The 13565-nt window shown below is 43.9% G+C and overlaps 1 protein-coding gene across 1 annotated transcript in view; it reads right to left on the bottom strand.

The window, feature by feature from the left end:
• LOC112071097 (AT-rich interactive domain-containing protein 3A-like) overlaps nucleotides 1-13565 on the bottom strand; it is a 77664-nt gene that overhangs the window by 12136 nt on the left and 51963 nt on the right. The window contains exon 2 of the mRNA XM_024138570.2: nucleotides 7-190. Coding sequence (XP_023994338.2) covers nucleotides 7-190 — 184 coding nt within the window. The remainder of the gene's footprint in view (nucleotides 1-6; nucleotides 191-13565) is intronic.

Consider the following 13565-nt stretch of genomic DNA (forward strand, 5'->3'; position numbering starts at 1 on the left):
ACTCACTGTGTTCGCAGGGTGAACGCTGCGCTGGTGATGGAGGTAGGGAGGTTGAGGCCTTTGGTGATCTCACGCCATATTTTCTTATTGATGACCTCCACTAAGCCGCCTTTTTCTGTGACCAGCTTGTAGAGCGTGTACAGATCCAACACCTGCTTGGCCATGATTGGAATACGATTCACTGGAGTCCCTGTAGAGACAAAACATAATATCCACAATCAATGCTATTAACTTCAGTCCATCGATAGAGAGGGTTTCCTCGCTAGCTGTGGCTTATAAAGCCAATTTATCTGGAAGCAGTCCAATAGCTGACAGCTTGGTTAACAAAACATATTACTTTTTTGAAAAACTCCCCCTTGACTTTTTATACAGCGTTTTATTAAAGGGGCAATCTGTGTTTGCTGAATATATATTTTGACATTTAAATTATCGATAGATACCCACTGATTCTTGAAGAATATAACTTATAAATGCCTCAGGATCTTAGTTCAACTGTTGTACCTAGGGTTGCAAAGCTACCGGTGGTTTATCAAAGTTACCGGAATCTTCAGTAATTTTGGTAATTAACAGAAAATCAATGGCAATCAATAACTTTAATACAATTAATTAATATATAGTATTCATTTTGTATATCTGTGTCCATATTGTCGTTGAGTTTCTAGTAGATAGACCATATGGTTCAAGAGAAAATTATCTAATTAATTAAAAAATATATCTATCATTAACGGGATTATTTTTAATTAACTGCGCAACTATTTTCACAACTACCACCAGTTTCACGGAAAAACATTGACAACAGATACATACTGACATAAACTAGGTTTCCATCCGATTCGCAACAGATTTTCATGAGAATATTCATAAAAATAATATGCGCATTTTTCCCCTCCAGAAATGTTTCCATCAAATTGACTCGTTGCAGATAAACGACTGTGCGTGATGACGTGGTGCACATAAAAATACATTTTGCGGTTTAAATTACCATGTACTGAATAAAAAAATCCAAGTTAAATTGGGTTCCATCACATTTTCAACTCTACTGATGGTTTTCTCGCAAAAAAATGTAGCATTATACTGTGTAACGACGGTGCCGACACCGGTATTGGCACATGCGCTCTAGCCAAAGGTGCACGTGTACAATACCTGTTGGCTAGAGCGCGTTTAGCCTACATGATGAGTATATTAGGAACTAAAGAGCGACATTATTTGTATTTGTTAAATGCAACCAAGCGTCGATGATCATGTCACCCGGAATAAGACCCTCGGATATGTATTGGAAAGGACACATCAAAATCATCATTTTGCACTTTCACATGTTAAATTCATCATAAATGATTTCATCTGTAGGATAATAAACGGCATGCTTTCCCGAGTCGTGACTCCAAATTTACTTGGATATGATGGTTATTATATCAACATTTGCGTTTCCACCGACATTTTTCGCATAATTAAAGTCTCTATGCCAGTAAAATACAAGTCGGATAAAAAAATTACAGGCCTGGTGGAAATAGAACATTTTTCTATAAACTTTCCAAAAGTCGAAAAAACGAAATACTGTAACGACCCATACGCTAGACAAGGTGGGATCTTTTTGTGTTGGTAAAATCATTGCGGGAAATGTCGATGGAAACGCTTGTATGCGCAAAAATGTATATAATAACCAATATATCGAAGTACATTTGGAGTCACACAATGACACGTTGTGGAGTCCTCCCACTACGACTCATCAGGAAAGCAAACAGTTTATTATGCCGCGTTCAAAACAACTGAGAACTCAGAACTTGGAAAACCTCCGACTTCCATCTTCAATGCGTTCAAGACAACTGGGAATTCGAACAGAACGAACTCCGACTGACAAATCCAACTCAGAATTCCAAGTCGGGAACTCTGGCCTCTTTCTAGACCTCCGATTTACCGACCTGAAGATCAGTGGCATCATGATTAGACTTCGTTTTTATCCGACTTCCCAGTTGTCTTGATAGCACCATTAGGCTACAGATTAAATAAATGATGATGAACGTCACAGGGTGGTAAACGTGAAAGGTGATGAGCTTGATGCTCATTTCCAAGTAAATATCGAGGGTCTTATTCTGGTAACATGATAATCGATGCTTGGCTGCGTATGAAATAATAAATAAAAATCGTGCCTTTTTTGTCCATAATAATCTCATCGTGTACTGTAGGCTATACATGCGCTCCAGCCAGATGTGCGCAGTTACTGCTGTTGTCTAGAGCGCATGTGTCAATACCAGAGTGGGAACACTGTATGATGCAAAACCATCAGTAGAGTTGAACATGTGATGGAACCCATTTAACTTGTATTTTTTAATTCGGTACATCTCAATTTAACTGCAAAATGTATTTTTATGTGCACTACATCATCACGCACATATTTTTTTATCTGCAACAAGTCAATTTGATTGTAACACATCTCTTGTGGGAAAATGCACATATTGTTTTAATGCGGATTTTAGAATATTGACATGGAAATCTGTCGTCAAAAGATCCCACCTTGTCTAGCGTCTTTTTTTGTTGTTGACATTTGTAAAGTTTACAGTGAAAAAAATTATGTCATGACATTTTTTTTATCCTCACATGTACTTTACTGGTATAAAAAAGGTTGGATGGAAAGCTGGTTAGAGTAAAATAAATAAATAATACATCTGTATATAAAATATATTTTATGCCGGAACCCTCATATTAAACACTAATGGTATTCACTAAATTTACAGTTTGTATTTAGGATAATGTTTTATAGCTTTGTCATTCTGTTTTATTAGAAAATCATCTCATTTGAGGATTTTGAATATTTTACATGTGATAAGGCCACACAGAGGGACAGACATTAATTACAGACACCTGTGATCATCTGAAGCAGGGGGACAGAGATTATTACAGATACCTGTGATCATCTGAAGCAGAGGGCCAGAGATTATTACAGATACCTGTGATTCATCTAAGCGAGGTGCCCATAGACCATCACGCTGAGATTTAAAGTCTACAATGACCCTGTATGACTCATCTGAATTCAGAGGCCAGATATGTACAGATACCCGGCCTATGTGATTCATGCTGAAGCATGCTTAGGACGCAGCGATCTTCGCTACGTATGCAAGAACACGTTTACCAAAGGCTACTCAACCCTGCTGCCAGCCTACGTCTCATTGAAGCCAGGGAGGCGCCCGTGCAGAAGATGACGCAGTGGGGTGCCGAACCAACCCTGCTACGGTGTTCATCCTGATTTGAAGCGAGAGGTGCCAGACGATTTACTTTATCTCAATACCTGTGATCATCTTGCTCAGAGGCAAGAGTGGCGCACGCCATCCGCCGAGACTGTCGGGGACTGAGCGAGAGTAGGTCCTTGTTATTTTTTTTGCTTTTGAGTGTTAGGGTGGTTGTTGTTGGTGTCAGGAGGGGCAGTGGGAGAGGGCGGAGCTGTAGCGAAGATAGTTAACAGAACCCTTGATCTGAATGACCAATAGGTTGAAGCAGATCCAGGCCACGAATTTATTACCAGTATATCCTTGATTCATCTGTGTAGATGCAGCAGGGAACAGAGATTCACTGTATCAGCACTACCTGGATCAATCTAAGCAGAGACCAGAGATTATTATCCAGACACGCGATAGATCAATCTGAAGCAGGGGACAGAGATTATTACAGACACCTGCTGTGAATCATCTGAAGTGACCCTAAAGGGCCACCAAATCTTCTTGTAATAGATCTCATAAATAATCACTTTAGTGAAAGTATACCACAAGTATTCTAGATTATCGTAAATTGAAAGTTAGTAATAACCCTCTCTTTGCAACCCTTGACCTACCCCATCAGGACTCTATATGCTTTGTTTTTACCTGTTGTCCGTAAATCTATGGCTAGCCTCAAAGCATGGTTTGGGGTGCAGCAGGTTAGCCTACGCCAGGTAGCCTAGCCAGGTGGCCTAGGTGGTTATAGCGTTGGACTTGTAACGGAAGGTTGGCAAATCAAAATCCCCGAGGTAAAAAACTGTCGATCTGCCCCTGAACAAGGCACGCGTTAACCCACTGTTCCTCTAGGCAGTCATTGAAATATAAATTTCTTTTTACTGACTTTAAAAAAATAAAAAATGGATAAACTATAATGTCTGACATCAGATGTGTCATCCTCTGATCCATAGCTCTGTCGCAATAGAAGTGTGATATCATTCTCCCCAGCACCGTTCTCAGCTGTTAACCAAAATAAAGGAGTGAGCGCTTTATTATTGTTTCACTGCAAAACTGCCCCTTTAAATGCCTCCTCTATGTTAATAAAACTGCCCCATTAATGCCCCTCTCACGTTAATTTAAATACTGCGCCCCTTTAATGCCTCCCTATGTTTTATAAACACTGCCCATTAATGCCGCCCTCTATGTTATTTAATAACTGCCCCTTTAATGCTCCTCTATGTTATATAAATACTGCCCCTTTAATGCCTCCTCATGTTATAATAAACTACTGCCCCTTTAATGCCTCCTCTATGTTATATAAATATGCCCTTAATGCCTCCTCTATGTTATAATAAAACACTGCCCTTTAAGCCCTCGTCTATGTTAATATATAACTAGCCCCTTCACTGCCCCTCTTATGTGTATATAGAATACGACTGGCCCGTTTAATGCCTCCTCTATGTTATTAAATACTTGCCCCTTTAATGCCTCCTCTATGTTTATAAACACATGCCCTTATATCCCCCTCTTATGTTATATAAATACTGCCGCTTCACTGCCCCTCTAGTTATATAAATACTGCCCCTTTAATGCCCCCTATGTTATATAAATATGCGCCCTTCACTGCCCCCTCTATGTTATATAAATACTGCCCCTTTAATGCCTCCTCTATATTATGTAAATACTCCCCCTTTAATGCCTCCTCTATGTTATATAAATACTGCCCCTTTAATGCCTCCTCTATGTTATATAAAACATGCCCCTTTAATGCCTCCTCTATGTTATATAAATACTGCCCCTTTAATGCCTCCTCTATGTTATATAAATACTGCCCCTTTAATGCCTCCACTATGTTATATAAAAAATGCCCCTTTAATGCCTCCTCTATGTTATTATTGTACATGTAGAATTAAAAACACACCTTTAGCTATGAAATTAACATTGCTTTAAACATTCAACTTCTTTTTAAAGAAGCAATCACTGTTCAACCCTAACCCCATCCCAAACCTTCATTTCACTCAGGTCTTAACCCTGCTAACCTAACCCTGACCCTAACCTTCATTTCACTCAGGTCTTAACCCTGCTAACCTAACCCTTAACCTAACCTTCATTCCACTCAGGTCTTAACCCTGCTAACCTAACCCTGACCCTAACCTTCATTCCACTCAGGTCTTAATTAGCAGATAATAATTTGTACTATGCAGTTTAAAGGGTCGGCCGTAAAGAGGGAAGGGTCGGCCGTAAAGAGGGAAGGGTCGGCCCTTTGTGAGCAGCCTGACCTTGAGATAATTAACCTGTATTTTGCTGATAGAGTTCCATTGTGCCCATCGGATTTACTATAATGCCAATCAATACCTGCAGAAATATAGTGCAAACAGCAGCAAGCAACGCAGGGCCATACACCGGAGGAGAGGAGAGGGGGAGGAGAGGCGGAGGAGAGGGGGAAGAGAGGAGGTGAAGTATCGTCTGAGGCGGTAAAAACACATAAATTAAGGCTGGTAATTATGGGATGGCTTGGCTGGCAGCAGAACCGACTGAGGAGAGAGACAACATTAAAACTAGAGATTTATCCTGTCTCTCCGACCAGGACAATACTGGCCATTATATCTAAAGTAGCACCACCCAAAGCTCATCTATCGCCGTTTCCAACTCCACACTAAACTGTCTATATATCACGGCTGTATGGTGGCGTCCTGGCTGTCTGGTGAAAGTGGTCTCAGGAGGAGTAGGGTGATTCTAAATAATTAAAGAGACTTCTCAAAGGTTAACGGACGTACTTTGAGTTCTCTCATAATTAAGATTGAGATACTTGATTGACTGTAGTGTAATAATCAGCCTGGTGTTACTACAGTTAAGAGGTGTTTATTGAGTGTTTTTTTTTTTTTTACAGTGTCACCATGCAGAACGTACAGTACAGTAGGCTAATACTAGGGACACGTGACAGTAATGAGAAGATAAACATAAAAGAAAGAAAAAAACTCACGAAGACATACTGTTACTCCATCCCATTCTCACTGGTGATAATGCACAGTCGTTGCCTTGATCTATAAAACTATTATTTATCCGGATCCACAATGGCCGACCCAAACGAGCGCCGGGCAATAAATAAAAAAGACCTGGTACCAGAAAGCCTTTGTCTGTTAGAATCTAACCCAACCAAGACAGGCCTCTTAAAACCAGATTTATGTGCTTTCAATACCCGGCGTGATGTATTCGTCTCTCCCGATTCCCTGAAAGGGATATGAAGAATAGAAGAGGAGAGGAGGAGAGGACAGTCTTTTGTCAGCAGGGACGATCCGATCAGCTCATGGATCACGTTGACAATGAGGAATGGCGGGCAGGAGGAAAAACACCTCGTATACGACTCCTCTAACGGACTAACGACGGCACGGCAGTCCTCTAGTTAATCACTCACTTGCTAAAAGATTGCAGTGTGTAATTGGAGCTTGCGGAGGGAAATCGGGACTTAGTAGAGCAGAGTAATCGTCATCTTTGCGCTCGGCTTTCGTCGCTGATGCGTTCAGTTCGCACCTTTGCAGCAGGCCGGTAATGGAACTGAGGGAGTTTCTCCTCTTCACTGACTTGGCTCTTTTAACCTGTGAAATGAAGGATTAATGTAATGCAGCTAGCAGGAAAACAACTGTTTATCTACATGTGGACAGCCCATCTAATTGGAATGACGCTTCAGTAGTTTCTTACATTTAGATTTGACTGTTGTTCATTTAGCAGACGCTCGTATCCAGAGGGATTTACAATCAGTGAAAACAGCTGACTGGGTTAGGGAGGGCCCATAAGGCATGAACCTAGAATACAGTATGAACCTAGAATACAGTAAGAACTAGAATACAGCATGAAGCTAGAATACAGTAAGAACCTAGAATACAGCATGAACCTAGAATACAGCATGAACCTAGAATACAGTAAGAACTAGAATACAGCATGAAGCTAGAATACAGTATGAACCTAGAATACAGTAAGAACTAGAATACAGCATGAACCTAGAATACCGTATGAACCTAGAATACAGTATGAACCTAGAATACAGTATGAACCCAGAATACCGTATGAACCTAGAATACAGTATGCACCTAGAATACAGTATGAACCTAGAATAGAACTCTATTGTACAGCCGAACATGGAAACGTGTCTCTCTCTCTCTCTGTCTCTCTGTGTCTCTGTGTCTCTGTGTCTCTGTGTCTCTGTGTCTCTGTGTCTCTGTGTCTCTGTGTCTCTGTGTCTCTCTCTGTCTCTCTCTGTCTCTCTCTGTCTCTCTCTGTCTCTCTCTGTCTCTCTCTGTCTCTCTCTCTCTGTCTCTGTCTCTGAAGTTGTACCACCTATAGTTTCCAGCAGGATATTTAGTGTTGTGGCAATAGAAGCCTGGAACCATTCTTTAAAGCTTAGCTGTCTTCTTTTCTGTCCCTTAGTATTCCAGATAATTACACTAGCTGGGACAAAAATTGACTGACTTATTCAACAGAAAGTGCTGATGGTGGTTTCTGGGGCGGTAATCAATTAATACCCACAACCCCCAACAGCCTGGAGGAGAAAGACAGTCCATCACACAGGATATTTATCAGTACACAAAAGACAGTAACACCACCATTGTTTTGTCTGCTTTTGATGAGAGCAGCTCAAAACACCATCACTCATTGGACCAGACACGAGGTCCAGGAGACTGAGATACAGGAGACTGAGGTTCAGGAGACTGAGGTTCAGGAGACTGAGGTCCAGGAGACTGAGGTACAGGAGACTGAGGGTCAGAGACTGAGTAAGGAGACTGAGGTACACGGAGACTGAGTAACGGATGAGGTTCAGGAGACTGAGGTACAGGAGACTGAGTTCAGGAGACTGAGTACAGGACTGAGGTCAGGAGACTGAGGTACAGGAGACTGCAGAGGAGGTAACAATGGACTGAGTTCAGGGACTGGACGGTAACAGGAGAGAGCTTGAGTACAGGAGACTGAGGTTCAGGAGGCTGAGGTCAGGAGGCTGAGGTACCAGGAGACTGAGATGACAGGAGGTGAGGTACAGGAGACTGGAGGTACAGGAGACTGAGCACAGGCAGACTGAGCGGTACAGGAGACTGAGGTCAGGAGGCGATGTACAGTGGCTGAGTTTCAGGATGCTGAGGTACAGGAGATTGAGGTCCCAGTGAGACTGAGATACAGGAGACTGAGGGCAGGAGACTGAGGTCCAGGAGCTGAGGTTCAGGATGCTGAGGTACAGGATATTGAGATCCAGGAACAGTGAGATCCAGGAGACTGAGGTCCAGGAGACTGAGGTCCAGGAGACTGAGAGGGTGAGTGGAGAGAGCGTGAGCGCTACCAGGAGCCTGAGGTACAGGAGACTGAGGTCCAGAAGGCTGAGATCCAGGAGACTGAGGTCAGGAGACTGAGGTACAGGAGACTGAGACAGGAGACTGAGATACAGGAGACTGAGACAGGAGATGAGTACAGAGACTGAGCGGTGACCAGGAGACTGAGGTACAGGAGACTGAGATACAGGAGACGTGATGAACAGGAGACTAGAGTACAGGAGACTGAGATACATGAGACTGAGATGGTACAGGAGACTGAGGTACAGGAGACGTGAAGCACAGTGAGACCGAAGCAGACGGAGACTGAGGTACAGGAGACTGAGATACAGGAGACTGAGGTCCAGGAGACTGGATACAAGACTGAGATACAGGAGACTGAGGTCAGGAGACTGAGGTCCAGGAGACTGAGATACAGGAGACTGAGCCCAGGAACTGAGGTACAGAGACTGAGGTACAGGAGACTGAGGTACAGGAGCGAGAGGTCCAGGAGGCTAGAGATCCAGAAGACTAAGGTACAGGAGACTGGGGTTCAGGAGACTGACTAGACTGGTGACTGAAAGACAGCAGTACGAAGACTGACGCATCGCCAGAGCGGACACAGGACACTGACAGAGAACGACAGGGTACAGGAGACTGAGGTACAGGCAGTACTCCGACTGCGTACAGGAGACTGCAGTAGGGATGAGTCATGCGGAACTCTGAACACAGGATGACTGAGGTACAGCGAGCATCGAGGTCAGGGAACGCTGAGGTACAGGAGACTGAGGTACAGGAGACTGAGATACAGGAGACTGAGGTCCAGGAGACTGAGGTCCAGGAGACTGAGATACAGGAGACTGAGGTACAGGAGACTGAGGTACAGGAGACTGAGGTACAGGAGACTGAGATACAGGAGACTGAGGTCCAGGAGACTGAGATACAGGAGACTGAGGTACAGGGCCAGGCACAAAGCTAAGGATTCGATAAAATGGCGGCGGGAGAAATGGAAGCAGTTTTACAGGCGCCCAACCAATTATGCTGTTATGTGAGGATTTTGTGTTATTTGTAACTTATTTTGAACATAATGTTTCTTCCACCGTATCTTACGGCAAAAAATAGCTTCTGGATATCAGGACAGCGATCACTCACCTCGGATTAGACAAAGATTTTTTCTTCAATAAGCAGGACACACAGGACATACTCCATACTACCACCACAGACAGATGCTGGCACTGAGACCGCACTCAGTCAGCTGTATAAGGAAATAAGCAAACAGGAAACCGCTCACCCAGAGGCGGCGCTCCTAGTGGCCGGAGACGTTAATGCAGGCAAACTAAAATCAGTTCTACCTAATTTCTATCAACATGTTAAATATGCAACCAGAGGGAAAAAAATTCTAGATCCCCTTTACTCCACACACAGAAACGTGTATAAAGCGCTCCCTCGCCCTCCATTTGGCAAATCCGACCACAACTCTATCCTCCTGATTCCTGCTTACAAGCAAAAATTAAAGCAGGAAGCACCAGTGACTCTGACTATAAAAAAGTGGTCAGATGAAGCAGATACTAAACTACAGGACTGATTTGCTATCACAGACTGGAACATGTTCCGCGATTCTTCCGATGGCATTGAGGAGTACACCACATCAGTCACTGGCTTTATCAATAAGTGAATCGGGGACGTCGTCCCCACAGTGACTGTACGTACATACCCCAACCAGAAGCCATGGATTACAGGCAACATTCTCATCGAGCTAAAGGGTAGAGCTGCGGGACTAACCTGGAAGCTTACGAGAAATCCCATTATGCCCTGCGACGAACCATCAAACAGGCAAAGCGTCAATAGAGGGCTAAGATTGAATTGTACTACACCGGCTCCGATGCTCGTCTTATGTGGCAGGGCTTGCAAACTATTACAGACGACAAAGGGAAGCACCGCCGTGAGCTGCCCAGTGACACGAGCCTACCAGACGAGCTATATCACTTCTATGCTCGCTTCGAGGCAAGCAACACTGAGGCATGCATGAGAGCATCAGCTGTTCCGGACGACTGTGTGATCACATTCTCCGTAGCCGACGTGAGTAAGACCTTTAAACAGGTCAACATACACAAGGCTCTGGGGCCAGACGGATTACCAGGACGTGTGCTCCGGGCATGTGCTGACCAACTGGCAGCTGTCTTCACTGACATTTTCAACATGTCCCTGATTGAGTCTGTAATACCAACATGTTTCAAGCAGCCCACCATAGTCCCTGTGCCCAAGAACGCCAAGGTAACCTGACTGGCGACCCGTAGCACTTACGTCCGTAGCCATGAAGTTCTTTGAAAGTCTGGTAATGGCTCACATTAACACCATTAACTGGTGCGTGCTCAGTCCCCTCCTGTACTCCCTGTTCGCCTACGACTGCGTGGCCAGGCACGACTCCAATACCATCATTAAGTTTGTAGACGACACAACAGTGGTAGGCCTGATCAACGACGAGACAGCCTATAGGGAGGAGGTCAGAGACCTGGCCGGGTGGTGCCAGAATAACAACCTATCTCTAGACTGTTCTCTCTACTACCGCATGGCAAGCGGTACCGGAGCGCCAAGTCTAGGACCAAAAGGCTTCTTAACAGTTTTTACCCCCAAGCCATAAGACTCCTGAACAGGTAATCAAATGGCTACCCGGACTATTTGCATTGTGTGCCCCCCCCCCCAACCCCTCTTTTACGCTGCTGCTACTCTATTTATCATATATGCATAGTCACTTTAACCATACCTACATGTACATACTACCTCAATCAGCCCGACTAACAGGTGCCTGTATATAGCCTTGCTACTGTTATAGCTTCGCTACTGTTATAGCTTCGCTACTGTTATAGCTTAGCTACTGTTATAGCTTCGCTACTGTTATAGCTTCGCTACTGTTATAGCTTCGCTACTGTATATAGCCTCGCTACTGTTATAGCTTCCCTACTGTATATAGCCTCGCTACTGTTATAGCTTCACACAACACTCGAAAATCTCTTCTTCTACCCACGGTAGCCAAAATAATTTGACAACTGGGCATTTTTATTTTTATACAATATCCTAAGCATAATGGGATGTTAATTGCTTAATAAACCTAGGAACCACACTTGCTTACAATATACTTTGTATCCCATTTTGGCGTTGACCTGTATATAACGACTTATTTATAAGAATGTGCTCAATGTAATGTTTTGTCTGGTTTTAAATGCAGTAGTTTGTAAAAACTTTCGAAGGGCCTCCAGTAGTTTTGAACTTCCAGTCAGTCAGGCATGAAGCTGTAAACGTGACATTTCATTCATTACAATCCAATACGCACTAAAACTCACTAAAACTCACTAAAACTCACTAAAACCACTAAACGCCACTAAAAACTCACTAAAACTCACTAAAATGCACTAAACTCACATGAAATGTCAGCTTAAACTTTCCTTCACCTGCTGCGGTCTCCCGCTGCGGTCTCCCGCTTGCGGGTCTCCCGCTGCGGTCCAGCTGAAAATGAAATTATGATGGCCCAGCTCCATCCCTGCCGGCGTGGCCTTGAGACCTGGGGTCGTGACCTCTGCGGTGTACCCTGGCCCTAACATCGTTAATCACGAAGCGGCCAAAGGAAACGACACCGGTTGGTCACTGAGGAGAAACTTGAGATGGTGGGATCTCCTTTCATACAAAATATGCTGACCAGCAGATCACTGCTCACTACTCAGGCAGACTAACGTTGTGTGTGTGTGTGTGTGTGTGTGTGTGTGTGTGTGTGTGTGTGTGTGTGTGTGTGTGTGTGTTGTGTGTGTGTGTGTGTGTGTGTGTGTGTGTGGTGTGTGTGTGTGTGGTGTGTGTGTGTGTGTGTGTTGCAATTGCTGACACATAAGCAGCTAAATAGGGAATCTTGGCAGAAAACAGGGATTCCAGCCTCTGTAGAAAACAGGGATTCCAGCCCTCTATAGAAAACAGGGATGCCAGCCCCTATAGAAAACAGGGCTCCATCCTCTATAGAAAACAGGGATTCCAGCCTCTATAAGAAACAGGGATTCCAGCCTCTATAGAAAACAGGATTCCAGCCTCTGTGAAAACAGGGATTCCAGCCCCTATAAGAAAAACAGGGATTCCAGCCTCTATAGAAAACAGGGATTCCAGCCCTCTATAGAAAACAGGGAAGCCTATAACGGTCCAGCCTCTATAAGAAAACAGGATTCCAGCCTCTGTAGAAAACAGGGATTCAGCCCTATACGAAAACGGGATCCAGCTCTATAGAAAACAGGGATTCCACCTCTATAGAAAACAGGGATTCCAGCCTCTATAGAAAACAGGGATTCCAGCCTCTATAGAAAACAGGGATTCCAGCCTCTGTAGAAAACAGGGATTCCAGCCCCTATAGAAAACAGGGCTCCATCCTCTATAGAAAACAGGGATTACAGCCTCTTTAGAAAACAGGATTCCAGCCTATAGAAAACAGGATTCCAGCCTCTATAGAAAACAGGGATTCCAGCCTCTATAGAAAACAGGGATTCCAGCCTCTATAGAAACAGGGATTCCAGCCTCTATAGAAAACAGGGTCCAGCCTCGTAGAGAAACAGGGATTCCAGCCCCTATAGAAAACAGGGCTCCATCCTCTTAGAAAAAGGGATGCCAGCCTCTTTAGAAAACAGGGATTCCAGTTTCTAGAAAACAGGGATTCCAGCCCCTAGTAAGAAAACAGGGATTCCAGCCTCTATAGAAAACAGGGATTCCAGCCCCTATAGAAAACAGGGATCCAGCCTCTTATAGAAAACAGGGATTCCAGCCTCTATAGAAAACAGGGGTTACAGCCTCTATAGAAAACAGGGATTCCAGCCTCTGTAGAAAACAGGGATTTAAGCCTGTAGGTTCAGACAATACCTCTGTTTTCACACACGACAATAAGACTGATGTGGATCTGTATGTGTCGCCAAAACTCTATTTTGGGAAGTGATACATTTGATTGGAGTAGTACACTGAGCTGACATATCCATCTGGGTACTGTGTTACTCAGGGGACACAACTTTGGTTTTAGAAGTGTGGTGGGGGTGGGGGGGTGGGGTAAATAGTCGGTTAATGC

Source organism: Salvelinus sp. IW2-2015, unplaced genomic scaffold (assembly GCF_002910315.2).
Source record: "Salvelinus sp. IW2-2015 unplaced genomic scaffold, ASM291031v2 Un_scaffold1518, whole genome shotgun sequence".
Classification (NCBI taxonomy): domain Eukaryota; kingdom Metazoa; phylum Chordata; class Actinopteri; order Salmoniformes; family Salmonidae; genus Salvelinus; species Salvelinus sp. IW2-2015.